Source organism: Dysidea avara, chromosome 1 (assembly GCF_963678975.1).
Source record: "Dysidea avara chromosome 1, odDysAvar1.4, whole genome shotgun sequence".
Taxonomy (NCBI): Eukaryota; Metazoa; Porifera; class Demospongiae; order Dictyoceratida; family Dysideidae; genus Dysidea; species Dysidea avara.
The window spans coordinates 30,338,714-30,358,074 of record NC_089272.1 but is presented as its reverse complement, the minus strand read 5'-3'; the positions used below and the strand labels follow the sequence as shown (position 1 = coordinate 30,358,074).

The 19,361-nt window shown below is 36.5% G+C and overlaps 1 protein-coding gene and 1 pseudogene across 1 annotated transcript in view; one reads left to right on the top strand and one right to left on the bottom strand.

The window, feature by feature from the left end:
- The window catches only part of LOC136261384 (adhesion G protein-coupled receptor L4-like), a 200,593-nt gene that overhangs the window by 172,242 nt on the left and 8,990 nt on the right, over positions 1 to 19,361 (top strand). The window contains exons 24-28 of the mRNA XM_066055389.1: positions 330 to 396; positions 460 to 557; positions 1,981 to 2,107; positions 2,232 to 2,273; positions 2,576 to 2,602. Of these exons, the coding sequence (XP_065911461.1) occupies positions 330 to 396; positions 460 to 557; positions 1,981 to 2,107; positions 2,232 to 2,273; positions 2,576 to 2,602 (361 nt within the window). The remainder of the gene's footprint in view (positions 1 to 329; positions 397 to 459; positions 558 to 1,980; positions 2,108 to 2,231; positions 2,274 to 2,575; positions 2,603 to 19,361) is intronic.
- LOC136249597 (uncharacterized) lies at positions 9,096 to 11,812 on the bottom strand (annotated as a pseudogene).

Here is a 19,361-nt window from a genome sequence, read left to right as displayed (position 1 = left end):
GTAGTGTCTACTAATTAGACCCTTTTGTGGTGGATTCTGGAGATGTCTAAGTTACTTAAATGTTTATTATGTGCACCAACACTGGTAGCGCTGACAATGCAACACCACATGAAAATTAATTTTAAACACATAACTAATGGCTTGTTTGTACTAATTAATGCTACAATTCTCTGTTACAAGCAGCTGTCAAAAGTGTTGATGTACAACAACCCCATAAAGGGCCTAAATACAATTTCAAACCTGAAGGCCTTGTGTCGTGGCGCATGAGTGAACTGTGATTTACAATTTTTTTTACTTTCAGTTATTTATAATGCACACTTTCACTCTAGTTGCTGGTTACCAACAGAGAAAGGCATTATATGGGCATTTATTGCTCCAGTGATATTTGTCATTGTGGTAAGTGTAGACTAATGTGTGTATTCATTACATGATGTACATGTATATTATGTTGTGTTACAGTGCAACAGTGTTATTATTGTGCTAGCAATACATACCATCTTTACTGCTTCACGAAGAAAAGTGAAAAATCGTCAGATGACTGAAATCACTGTGGCAAAGTTAGTCATGATAAAAATACATTATACAGTATAAAGGGAAATTTTGGCAGAGGTGAACTTTGACGAATGGCAAGTTGGCACAATAAACTTCAGCGAATTCAAGCTCAATCTTTTAGAGATGCTAATCTCAGGCGCTATGAGTAATTGATGGGTTACACTTTGGCAAATTTGTGGCAAATCGCCAAATTTGCCAAAGTTTTCCCCTATCAAAATTTCCCTCTATACGGTAAATTATTTTGAAAGATACATATATGGGACTGCTCTAATGCAAGTTTATACACTTGCAACAAGTACTCATGCATTACTCCAGTTGTTTTGTTCATCATGATTACTCCTCTCAACAAGCAGCTGTTTAGACAAATCTACAGTATGTCCCAACTTTCCAGTTACAAGTGATTAGACTCTACAGTTGACACGGACACAGCATTAAAACAAAGGAGGTTGAGTCAGTAATATTTTTAGTGACACCTATAGTAGATAATCCCAAATAAGGGACTGTAATATGTAAGCCAACAGATCATCTGCAATGCATTGCTCAATTTGAGGTGTGGTAGTCTTATGTATGTATCTGTAAAGCCACCTTATGAGGGGCAAGAATAATGAACACCTAACACTCATAAATTGATGTGTTGTTGGTGACGAGCACTCATAGCTCATAAACAGTGAGTTTCAATTTGTCTCAAGTAGCTGTATTTACATCAGCATACAATTTATTTCCACTTGCATGTGAGTGTAAGCTTGTATTTCAGCACTGTATAAGTACATACATGATTGGGATATAATACTACACAGCTAAGTTACAGAATAGTGTTTATCCCCCAATTTAACAAAGTTGTGGAATTACAAGCGGTGGCCAAGAAATGGCTGCAATGATGTTAATTTTAATGATAATGGTGTGATTATTAAAAATAATTGACATTACCATCATTGCAGCAATTTTTTTTGTCTGCCACCTTTGATTTCACTTTATTATTAATTTTTTTTTGGGGGGGGGGGGAGGGGGGGGGCAGAGAATACATCTTTTTTCACACCTTAGCAGTTTTGGCAGCTTCTGAATCAGTAGTTCACATATCAAATCACTAAGCCTTCAAAATGTAGTATTTTTTCTTTCTTCTTTTTCTTTCTTTTGTGCACCTTTAAAGCTGCTATAAAACTTAAACACATTAACAAAATTTGGCACACGTGAGGGGACTTTTAAAGGCGCCTATTGGTACCAAGTTTGGTTTTAAAATGATAAACATTTGCAGAGTTATTAATGATTATTAATAAGACCGATAATATGTTGTAATGCCTACAGGGTAAAGCATTTATGAAAAGAAGGTCAAAATTGGTACATGTCCTGTTAATAGGACACTGGCAGCTTCATGGGCTGCACAACACATCACATTTTCTTAATTAAACTTGACAATTATTATTCTTACAGGAAACTCATCAGGGCTGCTATATTTCTGCTGCCTACTTTAGGAGTGACATGGATATTTGGAGTGCTAGCAATGTACAGTGAAAATGGAGCATTTGCATGGATCTTTACCATATTAAATTCTATTGAGGTAATTAATTTTATACAAAGTAGTTATTTCATATGTGTTATAATGTACAGTATGTGCATGTGAATAATCATATACTGATCTACAGTACCATTAAGCTATTCCATTATAAACTTTTTTTCAATAGGGGCTGTTTATATTTGTATTTTATGTCCTACAAAATGATAAGGTAAGGAGATACACTGCTTGAAGTATCTTAGTTTACTACAGTGGTATATCCCCAGTATATGGAACAGTTAATTGTTTGTTATTTTAGTAGTTTTTCAGTAAACCCGCATCACTGATGTTTTACTGAGAGTTTAAAACTTAGTAAAATAATTATGTTCCATATACTTAAGTTTACTGACACTTTACTATCAGTATAACTACAGTAAGGCATCTTAACAAATTAGTAAACTAAGAACCTTCAAGCAGTGATACAGTCTGTACAGTACACACTAGTATACAATATTGATGATTAATCCCATACAGTTCATTGAGACAATGTCATCCTATTTGAACAGAAAACATACTGGAAGTTCTGCTGCTAAGGTCTGCTTAATAATTTGTATAGTTACCAGTTAGCTGTATGCAGAGTTGACTATTTTTCAGCATTGGCCAACTTCAGTATCCCAAATTTAAGAAATTGTTATTCAAATGTATGAATCCACTTAATAAAGCAGTAAATGTGCATAGTGTAGAATGTAGAGTGTAGAAATAAAATCATCATATTTGTCCCTTTCATGGACTTGCACCTCTAGAATTACCCAAATCCATTGCTTTCGAATTGTGACTTAGATAAGAGGTAAATAAGTTTTGCAGTTAGAATATCTTGAGCATTTATTGAGTCTTGTGGCAAGTTGCCAAGTGCTGGATCTAAGTGTTTATTTACAATTAGTTTGCTATGGTGTGTAAACATGTGTTCTTATGTGCAGCTGACATCAAATGATAAGCATAAGACTATCTGCCAGTCTGCCACTATTGAGAGTAAGTTGTGATACGTAGCTACATGTACTGTATGTCTGTATACTTAAACATATGACAAGTGCACCACCCTAAATTGCTAAAACAACAGCTAAGAAAATAAATGTGCTATTGAGACATTACCAATATTATACTGATGTGTGCAACAGTTTTAGCCACAAAACATGTACAGTAGCTATCATTCTAATAGTAATTTTGCCTTGTGATTTGCACATACTCAGAGTTATTAATAAATAGTAAATCCTCTTACAGCCACTGCTGATTCTCAAAAAAATGATTTGCATAGTTGTGGAGATCTCTGAAGGCTCTAATACCAGTAAGAGTGTACACATACCTACATACAGTACGTATGTACACACAGATACTATATACAGTATAATAATGTCATAATAGTATGGTAGTACTGTATGTATTACACAGTGGTAGGGATCATAAAGGTTGTGTTTCTGCTTTCCTTCCAAAAATAAAAACCAACCACCAGTTGCACCTTTCCTTCATAACAGCTTGGTGGGCATAATTAAAAGCCCAAACGTGCCTTCAGAGTGACCCAAAATGCTTTCAACAAGTTTCTATGAAATTTTGATTTTTGTTCTGTAGCCATATTTCTACTGCGTAACTGACTAACTAACTAACTGACTGAGATATTTACTGTAATGCTATGGACTTGATTTCTTCACTGTTTGATGTCACGTAGGTCCAAAACATGCTATATAGCACATACACATGTTGCCTACTGCAGTAGCAACTAAACAAACTTCATGTACATATCAAGGACTTACCATTATCCTCCTTTGTGTCTCGAAGTGTTAAAATTCAGAACAGTATGAATTTTTCTCTGCAGATAACATTATTCACTGCAGAAATCACTGGCTTTCCCACTATAATCATCATTGTCAGCACAAGAAACCACTGATACACCATGTACCCACTTAGCGTAAGCAATCAGTTATTGACCTTGTTGTATGCCAACCTATGGAATTCTTGTTTAGAACAAGACATGCACAACCTTTTTATACCCAACAATAGGTAATCTAACAATCTAGGTGTCCACAATGTACCAGCTCCCCAGGCAGTGGCATTCTTCAGTAGCATCTGGCCAAACACAGTGATGTACAGCATCAAATATCGACAATTGATATATTGTCCACTCATTAGCATGTGTACATCAATTATTGTTCGGTTTTAGGTATCTCGCTTTGCATTCCCACACAATTCAAAACCAAATCTTTCCAATAGTAATAGTCTACCAGTATTAGTTGTAATTCCATCAAAATTTCAAGCAAATCTTATGCACGATTTTCGAAATACCCTCAAATCAATTCTAATAAAAGAAATACTTCAATGTTTTAAACATATTTTAAACAAATTGAACAACATTAATATTTCATTAAGAATGTCACAAAGGTCAGCACAGTAATCCTGGTACCACCGAGAAGAGCTGTAGCTACAGTACTTTGCTTCCTGCTGTACAACAATGTAACCAATGACGTACAAGCTCTTTGTGATTAGATATATAATAACCAACAACTTCTATCCACTGAGTATGGGATTCTTATCTACGCCTCAGTGTAACATGTCTTGAACACTCGACAACATGTGACCGGCCTCCTGGTGGTGCCTGAAAGTGAGTGTATTTTAAATTACAAACACTCTTCCAGATTGCCCTTGTTTTTGTAGTCAATTCTCCTGTTGTTTAGATAGCCTCATAAGACTTTACTTTGATTCACCTTGCTTTCTGAGCTGTTTTCTCCTAGTTATTTCACTTCCAACTACCACAGCAGTACTTTCTGTCTTCTTCGTCCAAACACATGGCTGTTTTTGTACAGCCACTAAACTATCATGGTTAAAACTGTCTTAAACAGTATGAATTCCAGTTCTATCAGTGGTGACTTGCTCGTAAACAGATGTGTACATGTGTAAACAAACACTATTCTACTGGGAAGGGTGATCATTCCAGCAGGGCCAATCACTAGAACCTTTTGAATAACTGCAGCCTTAGGTTGAACATCATGTGTATAAGGCTCAGTAAGCGCTACAACGTACTATGAAACAACACGGATAAAGTTCAGTATGCTACTAATACCATTTTTCATGCCAATAATAACAGACTAGCATCTACAAACTAAGTAATAAACAAGCCTCTTGTCATTCACCAACAGTACAGCATGATAGACGTTGATTTAACAACAAAGCAAAGCAGCATGAGGAAGCTTAGTTTTACAATTTTCTGTGTTTGAATCCAGATTCTATATGATAATAATAGACGTCAACTTGGCCGATAATAGACGTTGGTTGATAATTGATTGCTTATGCTAAATGGTATAATAGAGAAGAAATGAACCAATGAAAACAAAATATTCACAACATTATATAGAATGATTTTCAATAATTGATACATGTTAGGGATGCGGCAATTATGCTGGCATAATTTCGGGCATAATAGGTATGTGTGGAAATCAGGAATTATGCTAGCATTTTGAGGTGATTATAAAGCTTTAACAGTAGGAAAATCTGCAGATTGCACAATTCCGTTAAAAAAGATCGAGATACTCTAATAGAGCAGTCAGAAACTCTAATAGAACAGTCATTGAATATCATTTACTCTAATAAAGCAGTCATATTAAAATGAAATTCTCTAATACAGCAACCAGCTAAAGAATTCAAGACTATTTGAAGCTTAAACATCAATGAAAATGGTCTGATACAGCAATAAACTGGCATTATTAGCCAATTATGGTGGCATAATTTTGGGAATAATGGGAAATTCTCAAAAGCATAATAGGTGATTTTTTGAGCACTGCTCAAAAGCATAATGCTCAATTTTTGGAGCATAATAGCCTCATGCCTAATACATGTATGTAGTTGAGTTGCTTATTCAAACATGTATTAATTGATTTTATTATAAGTATGTCTGAATAACACCATTGCACTGTAAGCAAAGAGAAATGAAACAAAAAGGAGGGCAAAGGTTAGTCCATGATGCAAGACCGTAGTATGCCCAAAGGCATTTGTTGGGCTAATAAGAATAACGTCTAAGTGTAACTGTAAAAATAAAACCAAAAACATCAACTATTATTAGGTGATGGAATGACAATCCGCTAAGTACACAACTAACACAATCCATTAAGTACAAAATTTTGTAGCAACCTACCAGTATCAAAAGTTTTGTATCACATGAAGGCACATTTGTTTTGGTTATATCCATACCAAGTCATTGTGAATGAAAGTTGAGGCTGATAGCTATTTGGTTAAATTGGTAGGAATATGTAAGCATTCATGATCACAAATATAGAGTACTATAACTGTATGTTACGTAAACTGTGGGATTCATACCAATGTTCACTTTTATCTACGATGTACTGTAGGTAAAATGCCAACAGAAGAAACTACATTGACCGTATAAGGTGTAAATGAGCAACATTATAAGTAATGCACAATAATATTCAGTATATACATATATTGCTACATACCTGTACCACTGAATGTATAGCTAGCATGTATGTTAATAGTATAATTATTATTTTATTTATTATATGAATAATATTTGTACAGGTGTAAGAATTTTAAGTTTGATTAGTGACCACAAGAAATAAGACAGGGGTGGTCGTCTACACCTGAAGAGAGTGGACATTAAATCATAATTCAGTCAATACCCATGACTTTACTAACAACTAATAGACCTCTCAACTCAGGGATCCACTACAAAAATCATGGGACATTATTACTTGTCAAACAGTGTAGCTAGCTATATCTGCATCATTTCTGCAGTGGGTATAAAGTTAGGTGCATTATTAGTGGCCTACATCCCACCAGGAGTGCATCAAATCCTACAAGGGAACATGTAACTCCATAAACAGTGAAATTCAAACATGGCTGCCATGTACTATATTAAGTAACTTTTAAAATTTTTAATCAGGATTTTTGTGGAGGTGCATGCTCGAGTACATCACATTTCTGCTGCGACTTCTTGTCCGCCCCAGCTTCCACACACTCGACCTTTGGGTGATCGAGTGTGTGCATGAACGACTGGAGACGAGACTAACGACACTCAAATTTAACTGTGAAGCTCCCTTCATGTACTGTAGTCTCACGTAGCCAGATCCTTTTCTTTCTTTTGTGTGAGGGCGGAGTCATTTTCTTTCCCCATCCCTAAACAAAAGAAAGAAAAGGATCTGGCTACACAAGACTACCCTTCAAGTTCAACAGTAAAATTAACATTGTGGCAGTGATACTACACCAACAACATTATTCCCTTAGTGGTGGAAAGTTTTGGAGCCTGGACCCCTTTTGCCTTTAAGACTTAACAGACAATTGCTGACCGTACCACCCCCTGTTGTGGTGTTCCTACTGAGCTAGCAAGGAAGAACCTGCTCGAGCAACTTTCTGTTGCTTTATAGATGAACAACTACTACTAAATGAACTATAGAATTTTCATTTATGTGTATGATTTTGCTTTATTGATTTTGTGTACATTGCATTTATACTTGCTGTGTGAGATTCTGCAATTACAGTAATACTGCTACTGATGATGTAAAGAACAATGCCAGGATGTCCTAAGGTATTAGACACTCCAGGGTGCTGATGTTGATGACAACCCCATTAGAGGCGGATTTAAGATTTATTAAGGGGGCGGGGTTAACTCAAGGTAATAATTTCTTGGGTGGAGGTGTACTGCAAAGCATGCGGGCCTAGGGACATGCCCTCCTAGGAAATTTTTGAAAAATAGATGCTATAATACTGCAATTTTGGGACATTTCCACATAAAATGCATATTTCTGCCTATAGGTATTTTATAAACTTCCTCACACCACAGTAGTTATCATCCATTGACAAAGAAGTCACATACGAAGTATGGTTAAGGTTGAACATTTCTAACCATCTAGGTGAGCACGATATAAGGCAAAATTTGCCGGAATCACACCTTGACTACACATCTTGTACACTCAACTGTTTAAAAATAGATATCTCAGTGTAATACAACTGTATGATCCATAAAGCACAGCTAGAAGTGAGGTTATCCCGGGTTATCATTGTCTGGGGGTGTTCTTATAGGCTCTTTAGCCTTTTACTCTCCCCTGTGAAGTTTCACAAAGTAATAAAAATCAAATCAATCAATCAGGAATCATAAAATAAATTTAAATGGCACTAAAGAAATTACAATTAATTAAGCTTGCTTGATTTCAGCCTTTTAAACACTTGATGTGACTTGATATCTTGTGTAATGCTACAACACTGTGATTTTATCCCTAGATTGCATGCCCAGTAATAAATTTTGGCAGTGTATCACTGACCACACCCAAGCCTAGTCACATGAGCCTGATTGACTCAATAGGCTGCTTTTCAGTGTAATGAATTGCAGTGACGATAACCTTGCTATTAGTTATACTTTATGGATCATACAGTTGTTTTACACCAAGATATATATTTTTAAGCAGTTATGTAAGTGGATAAGTTGTGTAGTCAAGATGTGATTTCCGGCACATTTTGCCCTATAGCATAGATACTATAGCCTTACCCTATAGTATCTATGGCTATAGTATCCGTATGCCTATAGTAGGGTTGGCAATGAAAAAACCGACCCCAGTGGATTAAGTTGTAGCTCAGGGGATGCATGGACCCTAACAATGGTCTAGTTTTAAACGGTGGGTTCAGTAGAGACCAAATGCCTTCCGTTTGGGATATAGCCGTGTCGTAACTTTTGACTGATTTTGGCTCATAACCATAAAAATGGGCAGGAACATCTAGAATGTTGTCCAGTGCTTTTTTGGGATATTGGGTGAGGTGTTCTACAAAATACACTTGCTTAAACTGAAGGTGATTCACTGTACTTCAATTTTCGCTAAAACGGCGCTTGACTGCATGGTCTGCAATAAAAAGCCAACCCACTGAAACTCATGTAACGAAGTCCAAGGTTGGTTTACAAACTCCCAGGCACCTTTTTGGACCTTAGGCCACTGCAATGAGATAACTTGTTTCTCATCAGCTTCTCATAAAATAACAGATGCGGGCGGGCGGGTTATCTCATTATCTCATTATTTGTAAGTCACATAAAAACTTCATACAGTAGCTGACACATAAAGAAAAATTGTATAATACACTATGACAAAAGCAGTATGATCTATTTTTTTATTTTAGGTTTTTGGCAGTGTGCACATTGAGGGTAAAATGTTGAGTCCACATCAACTTCAACTTCTTCAGCACAGTAAATACATATTGGAGTATAGCCTGCTGAATAGTACAGCTTCTCAATAGGGTCATAGCAATTGATATTGCGCACATATACTTCTGAAAAGGACTCTGGAAGTTCCATATCCTGTAATGAAGAGCCACATGTATAAGAATAGTTGTCAAGCAATGACTCCAGTGATGTGCGTTGTGTTTTCTTTAACTTTGTTTTACAGTACAACAGACGTCACTTATCACATTCCTCACACAACATCATCATGTCAACATTCTTTACATGTTGCACACTTGCAGAAAATGGTAGTGTATTTTAGGTGTCTTGACATGGAGAGATGGTCGATGTTCTTCAGTGGTAACTTGACCAAATATCTGGCTGAAACTTAAATAATGGTTGTCACTTCCAGGTGTAGGATCTGGCAATGAAGTAAGTTGTTTTAATATTTCTTCAGATAATCGAGGTGGCTTACATATATTACATTCTAAAGAGCCACATTTACGGATCTCAAAAAAGTAATGCCGCTTCCTGCAGCAATGTTGCATGAACTCTTTCAAGTTTGGGTGATCAGGCAGGGATTTTTTGTTAATAGATGTATTTATTATTGTGTCATCAATTTGCTTTAGCACAGTCAAAGACTGGTCCATAGCTTCTGCAGTAGCAGCATTAAAAACATTAAAACTTTCTTGTTTTAGTTGAAGTCTTGATAGGACTTGTGCAAGACAGATTTTTGGACCAGCAACTGAATAAATTATGGCCTCTCTCAGTGTGGGATGCTTAGCAGCTGCAGCTCTAATTTCCTTCATATTTCCAGCTTTTCCCAATAACTGTTCGCTGTCATCATTCCTTTCCATTCTGTGCGAGTCCAACACATTGCAGTCCCAGGTTGATGACTGACATATTGTGCTCCACTGGATTTCTCCATGAATGGTTAGGGGCTGTCCTGGCTGCACAAAGATAATCTAGATCTAATTGTAGAAATAATGAAATCAGAGATAACTGAACTGCAATAAAAGTAAGCCGGTGGTCAGGACCCCCATCAGTATATAAAAACAAAATAGGCTTTGACTGAACATCTGTTTCGATCAAAGAAATAAGTTCAGAAGCATGCCTTATTGGGCTGGATGGCTCAAAAGTACCTTCTTTTAAACTAATATGGACTTTACCTGAATACCAAGAGCCAGAAATATCATCTGGGATAGCAACTTTAAAAAAGACTGATAGTATAAAGCTGAGCTTTGTAAAGTCATGATCAGCCACCAAAAACTCTGAGCCAGGTGCTGTGAATACACGACGCCCTCGCTCAGCTGCTGCTACTGGGACATTGGGCTCGCCAATTTTTATCCTATGTTTGTCATCGAGGCAATAGAATAAGCAGTGTTCCCTAAAAAGAACTGCATATTCTCTTAAATATCGAAAAACACCAGCTGCGTAATGACAATCTGGGTGATCTTTTCTGAACTGACGCTGTTGAACTTTGAAGCGTACTTTAAAACGGCCTGTGTGGTGGAGGGCTCTTAGAGAATTGGGTGCTTTGGGCCAAAACTGTAATCTAATCCATTCTACACTTGGAATTTTAGTGTCTGCTGGACATCTTGCTGCTACTTGATCTCTAAAGTCACGGATTGATATTGCACTTGCAATGTGTGTAATATTTGTATGACGACGATCATCCACAGCTGTACCAACTGATTCTTCAAGTAATTTACTACATTCATCCCAAAACACGTCATATTGAGACTTCATGCCAGAATTATTATGCCGGAGGTCCATTACTATAGATGGATCTTCCATTTCAATTGCTTGCTTCACTCGTTCGTCAATTTCGGCCTGATCAGTTGTGTCACTACTGGAGCAGTCACCTGTAAGATCTTTATAAAAATATCTTAAAACTGCTGGCTTAACTGTATGTGTTACCCGCCCAAACTTTTGAATAAATTCTTGAATCATCATCCTTGTGTGATAAACTGGAATATGCTTTTTAATTTCTTCAATGACCACTTGGCTGTTTTTGAGTGCTTGATCAAGACAATTGTCTGGTACATGCCAAACAAAATATGCATTTCCACAATTATTACCACTTGAGTAGATGAGTAATAATGCAGAAACAGATAAGCCAGCTTTAAGCTTCTTAACCATGTAATACTTTTTCTGGTTATCAGAGGGTAGATAAGAATGCAAATCAATTAGGGAATAAGGGCCTGCCTTTGAGAGCTGTTCACAGATATCTTGAAGCTCAGTGCAAACACTCCCAATTGGCTTTAAATACAAAATATCCATACTTTTGTCAATGGATCTCCAGGGTGTACCAGATGAATGAATAGTTTTCATGACTTTGCTTTTATCTTGAATTTCACATGCATAAAGATGCAAGGTGTTTGCCAGCAGTTCACAACTTTGCCTCATAGACGCCCAATTTTCTCTTGAAAAATAATTAGCTTGCAATAATCTAAATAATTTTGTACTCAAGCTTTGAATGATATCAGCAGACATATTACCTGCTGAGCGTTTGCGATGTTTTGATAATTCAGCAGCATTGAATCCCTGAAAATCTTTAAAACAAGCAGGAATTTGATATCCACGAGCAGAAATGGTACTTTGATGCCCGTCTATGTACCATAAAACCTCACATAGTGATTTTACAAAATTGGTTCCTGATGAATTAACCTCATTAGAATTCCAATGAAGTTTTTTCAATTCTAGGTAATATATGATTTCATTATATAACTTATCCTTTTTGTTTCTCTCTTGAATACATGATGGAACCTTTTTCCTTGATATTTCTAACTGAGATTGTTTCAAAATGTCAAATGCATTTGGACGTTGAACTTCCACCACACATACATCTTCTGAAGTATCAACAAAAAACTTGATAAACTTTCCAAACTCTTTTGCTACTGAATTTACTGCTAAATCTGGGTTAGCCTTTAAAGATAAGGATTCCTTGCTGTTGCCAACAAATACTTCTGCAATCTGTGAAGTGAAAATCTTAATAAAAAAGTAGCTAATTTGCAATATATATTTATGCCCATATTCAACAAAATCCACCTAACCAGAGCAAAAAGTTTTATTAATGCCATGCAGTAAAAGATTTTCGGTCTATATGGCCATTATAGTATAAAAAGCATCAAATAATCAAGTCTGCTTATGCATCATGGCAGCCATAATGTATGCCCTTTTCAGTATAAGCGCCCCTGGCATGTTTTGGGTTCTTTTGAGGCCACTGGGTTGGCTAGACATGGCTGGGTGGATCAATAAAATGCCATGTATTCAAGTGATTTCAATATCACATAAACTAAACCCCACCTGGATTTTGTGGCTTTGAGAATAGCTACAAAGACCATATTTGTAACCTAATACAATATACACTGTATACTTTCCCTATACCATATTCTCCATCTTAGCTCCAGTGTCCTTTAATATCATACAATATAGCTTTTAGGCTCCTTGGCTATGGGTAAACACCTCGAACAGGCTCTGCCTTCTGTGTCCACCCTCCAGTGCCTAACTGGTAAAGTAGATAAGAAGTAAGAAGAAGCTAGAAGCAACCATAGATCGACACTGTATAAAAGGGCCACCTATAGACAATACGGCTACTGAAGTTTTTATAGGCTCTTTATAATGATTGCATGCAGTCAATTATTAAACTTCAACAGTGGCGACCATGCATATGATCATTTCAATTCCAAAATACGCTCATATTTTTAAAACAATATAGCTAGCTAGCTAGAACTCACCTGTGGTGCTTCAGTGGTGGTTGATGAGCTAGACAGCTTCGGAACCAACACAGAATTGAAAAATTCACGAAAGGTAGCTGTATCCGAATGGGATTGAACGATTTCCCAAGGAAGCAGCGATTTTCTACGAGATAAATCCACTACCGTCACACACGAGAGAGCCATGCTGTTAATACCAACCTTATCACGTGCGATAATGGGTACGCATGTGCATAACTAAAAATTTGATGCGGGCGGTTGATGAGAAACAAGTTATCTCATTGCAGTGGCCTTATTAAGTGGAGCTTTATAGCATATTCACGCGCCAATGCAAGCTGATGCTCTCGCTCACGCTATGATTCAGAAACTCGCAGCCTCGCTCGCAGCATCCATTTCCCCAAAACTACGCATCTGATTTCAATAATATAATGACCACCATGTAATGTACCATTCATGCAAACATTGAAGGGCGCTAATTACAGCATCGCTGATGCTACTGCCCATTTTTATTTAAAAACCTGAAAAATCGCGGAAATTTTAAATGCGCGCTACGGAAACAGCAAGGGGAATCACTGTAGTATTACCCTACGGTTTTGATGTAGACTTAGGTAGGACTGATCACCCAGAGTTGGAAGAGAAACTATAGAGGTTGATTTTTTTCATTGCCAATCCTACATAGCTATCGTGCTCACCCAGGTGATTAGAGGTGTTCAACCTTAACTATACTTCGTATGTGACTTCTTTTTCGATGCATGATTACTACTGTGGTGTGAGGAAGTTTGGGCTATCATTCGTTTGGTGTCCATAGATGAAAACCCATTTTTGTAGCCCCAAATCGTGCTCAAATGATATGTAGTGACAGGAATCTCCCAATAGTAAAATGCATTACGGTCTTCTCACTCACAAGTTTACACTCGACGGAACCAGTCAGTGCTTTTCATTGTGGGTTTGAGTTTTATAGGACACGTGCAGTCATGTGCCAACTAGTACCAAGGCATGGCAAAGCAGTTTATAGCTATATCTAATGTGTCTAGGGACCAGTCTATTGTGCTTTTTTTTCTACCTATTTTTCTTTCCAGCAATTCTTTTATTTTTCACCTATTATGCTCCATATTTTGCTCAAGAATTATAAATTTTGCTCAGCAGTGATCTTTGTTAATTGAATATTTCTAAGTGCAAAGCTACAGTTTCGCCTTAAAGTAACTGTTCTATTAGAGTATCTCGATCAGCAATTACTTTTAACATGTAAAGCAAGAAGCTAGCTAATATTGCTTAACATGTGTGACTGTTTATTAGGGCATCTCGATTGTCACTTGTTGTTCCTGTTACAATTAGCTATGCATTGTCGATATTTTAGCATATCTGACTGTTCTATTAGAGTATCTCGATCTTTTGTGCAATTTTTATGTCCACTTCACAAAAATTGCTCCTATTATGCCAGCATTTTGCTCATTGCTTTTACCCACCCATTATGCCAAAAATTTTGCCGGCGAAATCGACGGGTCCCTAAATGTGTCATCGTTGATTTTGAATAAAATGTGATGATTATTGACAGTTCGATTGGAAGACAATAGCTACAAGAGAAGCTGTGATGATAATAAGGTTGGTGATGAGTCAGTATAGTTAGTGAATGTCTGGACATTGAAAATAGTCAAGTATCTGCAGGTCTGCAGTGAGGTTGAGGTTAATATCAAACCAGGAAATACTTCAAAAAGATCGAGATTCTCTTATAGAAAACAGTCAAACACTCTAATAGAACAGTCATCGCATGCAACGGAGAGAATGAGAACCATTAAGTGTTTACCCCAGGAGGCTAATGTGTTCTTGGAATGGTGGTGCAAATGCAAGTTGCATAATATTATACTGAGCAGTTACTGTCCTATGAATACCAATTGTTAAAACTCAGAAGATCCATCATAATTATTATTTTTATCAATAATTATTTGCATACAAAACTACAAAGATATTAGACAATTAAATATCTATAGCTTCTAAGGGACTATAGATTTGTCCCCAGATCCCTTGCTCTAAAATGCCTACAAACTCTTGAGCACATCCCAATTCCAAGCTATTACTAATTTTTGTGTGTTGAAGTTGAAGTGACACTTGATTTGATTTTTATTAATTTGTGAAAATTCACAGGGGAGAGTAAAAGGTTAAAGAACACCTTCAAACAAACAATAATAACACAACACAAACTTTCATTCACGTTCTATCGTATGAAGAACTTCTCTTATTTAGAAAACACACCAAAATAAAAGCATAATACATTTCTGAAAAGCATAAAAACAAGCATAATAGGCAGAAAATTGGTGAAATGCCAAAAAGCATAATAGGCAAATTTTGGAGCATAATAGACTCAAGCCTACAAAACATGCTTGTTGCACACAAGTTGTCCACAGGGGCAGATCCAGGGGGGGGGGTTCAAAGGGTTCCATGGAACCCCCCTTTGAAAGAGCCTTTACTCGAGATACTCTAATAGAGCAGTCAAATCGAGATACTCTAATAGAGCAGTCACAGTAGTCTTTTGAGGAGCAGTGTAGCAAGCTATGTATCTAGTTATAAATAAGGAAATATAGTTGGTGAGGGCATCTATGGTGAGGGGCAGCTATAGTCAGCATGATGACTTTTTTTGGTCTTCAACTTACACTAGGCTGAAGTTGCAATTCCAAAGTGGATCTGCCCCTGGTCTACACCTGCAGATATACTGGTGGATATTTAATCCCTACTTCAGTCTATATTCACGACTGAATTAGGGATTAAATGTCCACTATTATATCTGTAGTTGTAGGTGACCTCCCATGTTCTCTACTTTTTATCTGTGATCCCTAATAGAGCTTAAAATTCCTAATTTTCCTATACTTGTTTGTTTACATTTTGTAACATTATTATGACTGGTGAACCCATGCATGCAGCAACAAAAAATGGCACCAGAGTTATTTTTGGGGGTCATCTGATTGCTGACTCGAAAGTTAAGTGACCATTATGCTTCACAAGTTTCAACTATGTTCAGTTAGCATTACAAGTAGGAGAAGTACCTCTGCAATCAATCCTGTCAACACGGAAAATACGGATAATTCCCATGTAAAAATGTATAATAGGAAAGCCATCATGATATTGCAAATCGACACCTTGGGCTGTCAGCAAAAGAAAGGGGGCACAATGGAGGATAAAGGAAAGTGCATGATGCATGTATTGTGCATACAGTATGCCACATACGTATTTAATCAAATACCTCTTGTGTGCGTGTGTGTGTATGAGTGTGTGTGTGCATGTGTTTTATTGTTTACACTTGATATTACATATTATTAATATTACTTTGTGTCCACAGCCTTAAGCTGTCACGTCCAACTACCACCTTATAACGTGACATATATGATTGCGTTGTTGGAATTTTGGTTATGTTGTAATTGTATCCAAGAGAAAGAAACTGGTCAATGAGCTTCATTCATTAATTCGAGGTGGACTTGTTACTTTGTTGCGGCTAGGCGTTACTCAGTGGATTAGTAACTGGATTAGTAACTTAGTTACTTATAGTAATAAAATTACTTAACATAACATTTGTTACAGTAACTCCATTACTTACTATAGGTAACCAGTTATATTTGTAAGTAAAGTAACTTGAGTTATATTAATAACATTACTTAGTTACCAAATATTTCTGAGTTACCAAAAAAGTAATAATATTACCCCCAACACTGAAGGTTAGCGTTCAACTTAGCTATAACTCATTGATATTTAATCCAGCACATTACTCTAACTTAATAGTTTACTGACACTTGCAAGAAAATTCAACTACAGTATTTTGCATAAACCATTTAGCTGGAAGGTGTGACAAAAATTAAATCACACTACCACCGACTGCCCTATCATAGAGACTGTTTGTTAATGATCTTGTAATACTCTAATAGAGCACACCATTTTAAAACACTTCTAATAAAATACACATAGAGTGTTCTAGAATTTCCACTAATAGATCTATGACTAGGGACCCGCCGATTATGCTGGCATAATTATGAGCATAATAGGTACCTGAAAGCATTGAGCATAATGCTAGCATAATAGGTAGAATATTTTGTAACAGTATGAATTCCTGCTTATAAAAATAAGTATCACAGAAAGATCGATATACTCTAATAGAACAGTCAGTAACTCTAATAGAGCAATCACATAGCTGACTGTTCTATTAGAGTATATCGATCTTTTCTGTGATATGCATTTTGACAAGTAAATTTGTGCTTTAGGTACTTATTATTTATCCATAAACTGGAAATTATTAGCAGAGCATGAGAACTGAGGCATAAATAGTTGGGCATAATTTGAGCATAATAGGTAAGTATTGAGCATAAATGTAAGCATAATAGGTAAATTTTTGAGCAGTGCAGCATAGCATAATAGGTAAAATTATGAGCATAATCGGCGGGTCCCTATCTATGACATTACAGTTAAAACTTTACCATTCTAATATACTAACTAAGAGAATTAAGTAAGGTGAGCAACTGATAACAGTGGCAGAGTGGTAAATGGTTTAGGCATGAGGTGTGAAGGTCTGGTTGTACGTTTTTTCCCTCTTGTATCATGATTGCGCTTGTTTCACTTGTTTGAATTGTGCTTTATATCTCCTTAGCTAGTACTCTTAGTACTTTCAAATCATTGCACTACGATAGTTGTTTTGTATACTTCATGTACAGACTGATTTTCTAGTTTTTCTGTCAAGCAGATTATCCTGTAGATGTAACAACACATTGCTTTTGCAATTTTCAAAATTACCCATAACTTCCTTGTCCCAAATTTTATTTGTATGGAAATTGTACTATACAGTATGCTCTTACTGCCCACCAAATTTAAAGTAAATCAATTAAATTATGCATGAGTTATTATGATTTTTCTAAAAATAATGTGCAAAAATAAGAATATATAAGAAGAAAAAAGAAAGAAAATGAGATGAAATTTGAAGGCACATATCCAGTAATGGTTGGGCAGATTTGACATGAATTTAGTATTATAGTGGGTGCCCTATCCCAAGGGAGTTTCCACATCAAAACTGGTTAACTTCCGATCTAGAACTATTGAGCTACAAATGCTTAAAAATGGCATTTTCTAATTGATCATAGCTAGCCACAGTGATGTTTCAACAAAGACCACTATCTTTTTCTACCCAAGGGGTTAACACACTCCAGATTTTAATAGTTTTATACTGAATGGCACCCACTTCATGTGTTACCTACTGATCCTATACTTAGCTGTGTACCGTGTGTCTAACAAGTTTTAGATTTGGATGTCAAAAACAGACTCTAGTAGTAGTAGTGCTGATGTCAATAATGCATTTAGTTATTATTTGCACATGTATACTATAGTGTGTATTGTATGCTGTATATGAGTAGTGTGTCCAGCATCCATGTAATCACCAGCATTCCTAATTCCTGCTTTTGTATTATATGTCAGCCTCAACATTGGCCCTGTGGTTTGCTGTTTTGTAACCTGCCCAACAGACATCATGGTAGTGTGGCATTTACTAATGGTATGTGTCAAGAGAAACCAATTCACTGGTAGACCATTTCTTTTCTGTTTTTTCTTTAAAAAGGGAAACTAGGATGGACATAATCGGCAAGTTGAAGAATCTCAAAAGGCATACCAGGCCCACTTAGCATGCATCTATAGAAGGATGGAGGAACTAGACCTAACACAGCTTGCTGCTGAAGAGACTACTAGTTTAGTTATGTATGTTGATCAGTGAAATTGCAAGCAGAATCACTGCAACAACTTGATGTCGATGATTAAAAGAGCTGATGATATAGACTGAGACACTTTTGAGATGATAGAGATTCAAAATACGTACATTGTTGAGAAGATATATAAGCTTCAAATGCTAATTTAGAGAAGGCAACGGTGATTTCACCAGCTACTGTCCTGGATCAGACACTGTTGTTCAATCTGCACCTGCCAGTCAACTACCTAAGCTTGATCTGCATAATTTTTTTGGAGACCCACTTGGGTGGCAAACCTTTTTCAAGCCACTGTACACTCAAAACCCAGACCTACAAGTGTTGAAAAGTTTAACTCACTACTAGATGGTAAAGCATCAAGAATTGTGAGTGAATTTACTTTGACTATTGCTGCCTATTTGCACTACTGGAAGCCAGGTTTGGAAAAAAAACTGGGAATCATAGATGTACACATGAAACCCTTATGAAATTTACCTGACACTTCTAACACTGCCTCTAGTCTCCAGCACTTGTACGACACAGTTGAAGCCACATAAGAAGCTAGGGAAAAGCAAGTACACCTGTGGAGATCTTAGGGAAATTACCACCAGTTGTTATAAGGTATCTGACAGGAAATCACACTTCGGATTAATGGAATATTGATGAGCTTCATATTGGCATTGAATGAGAGATTA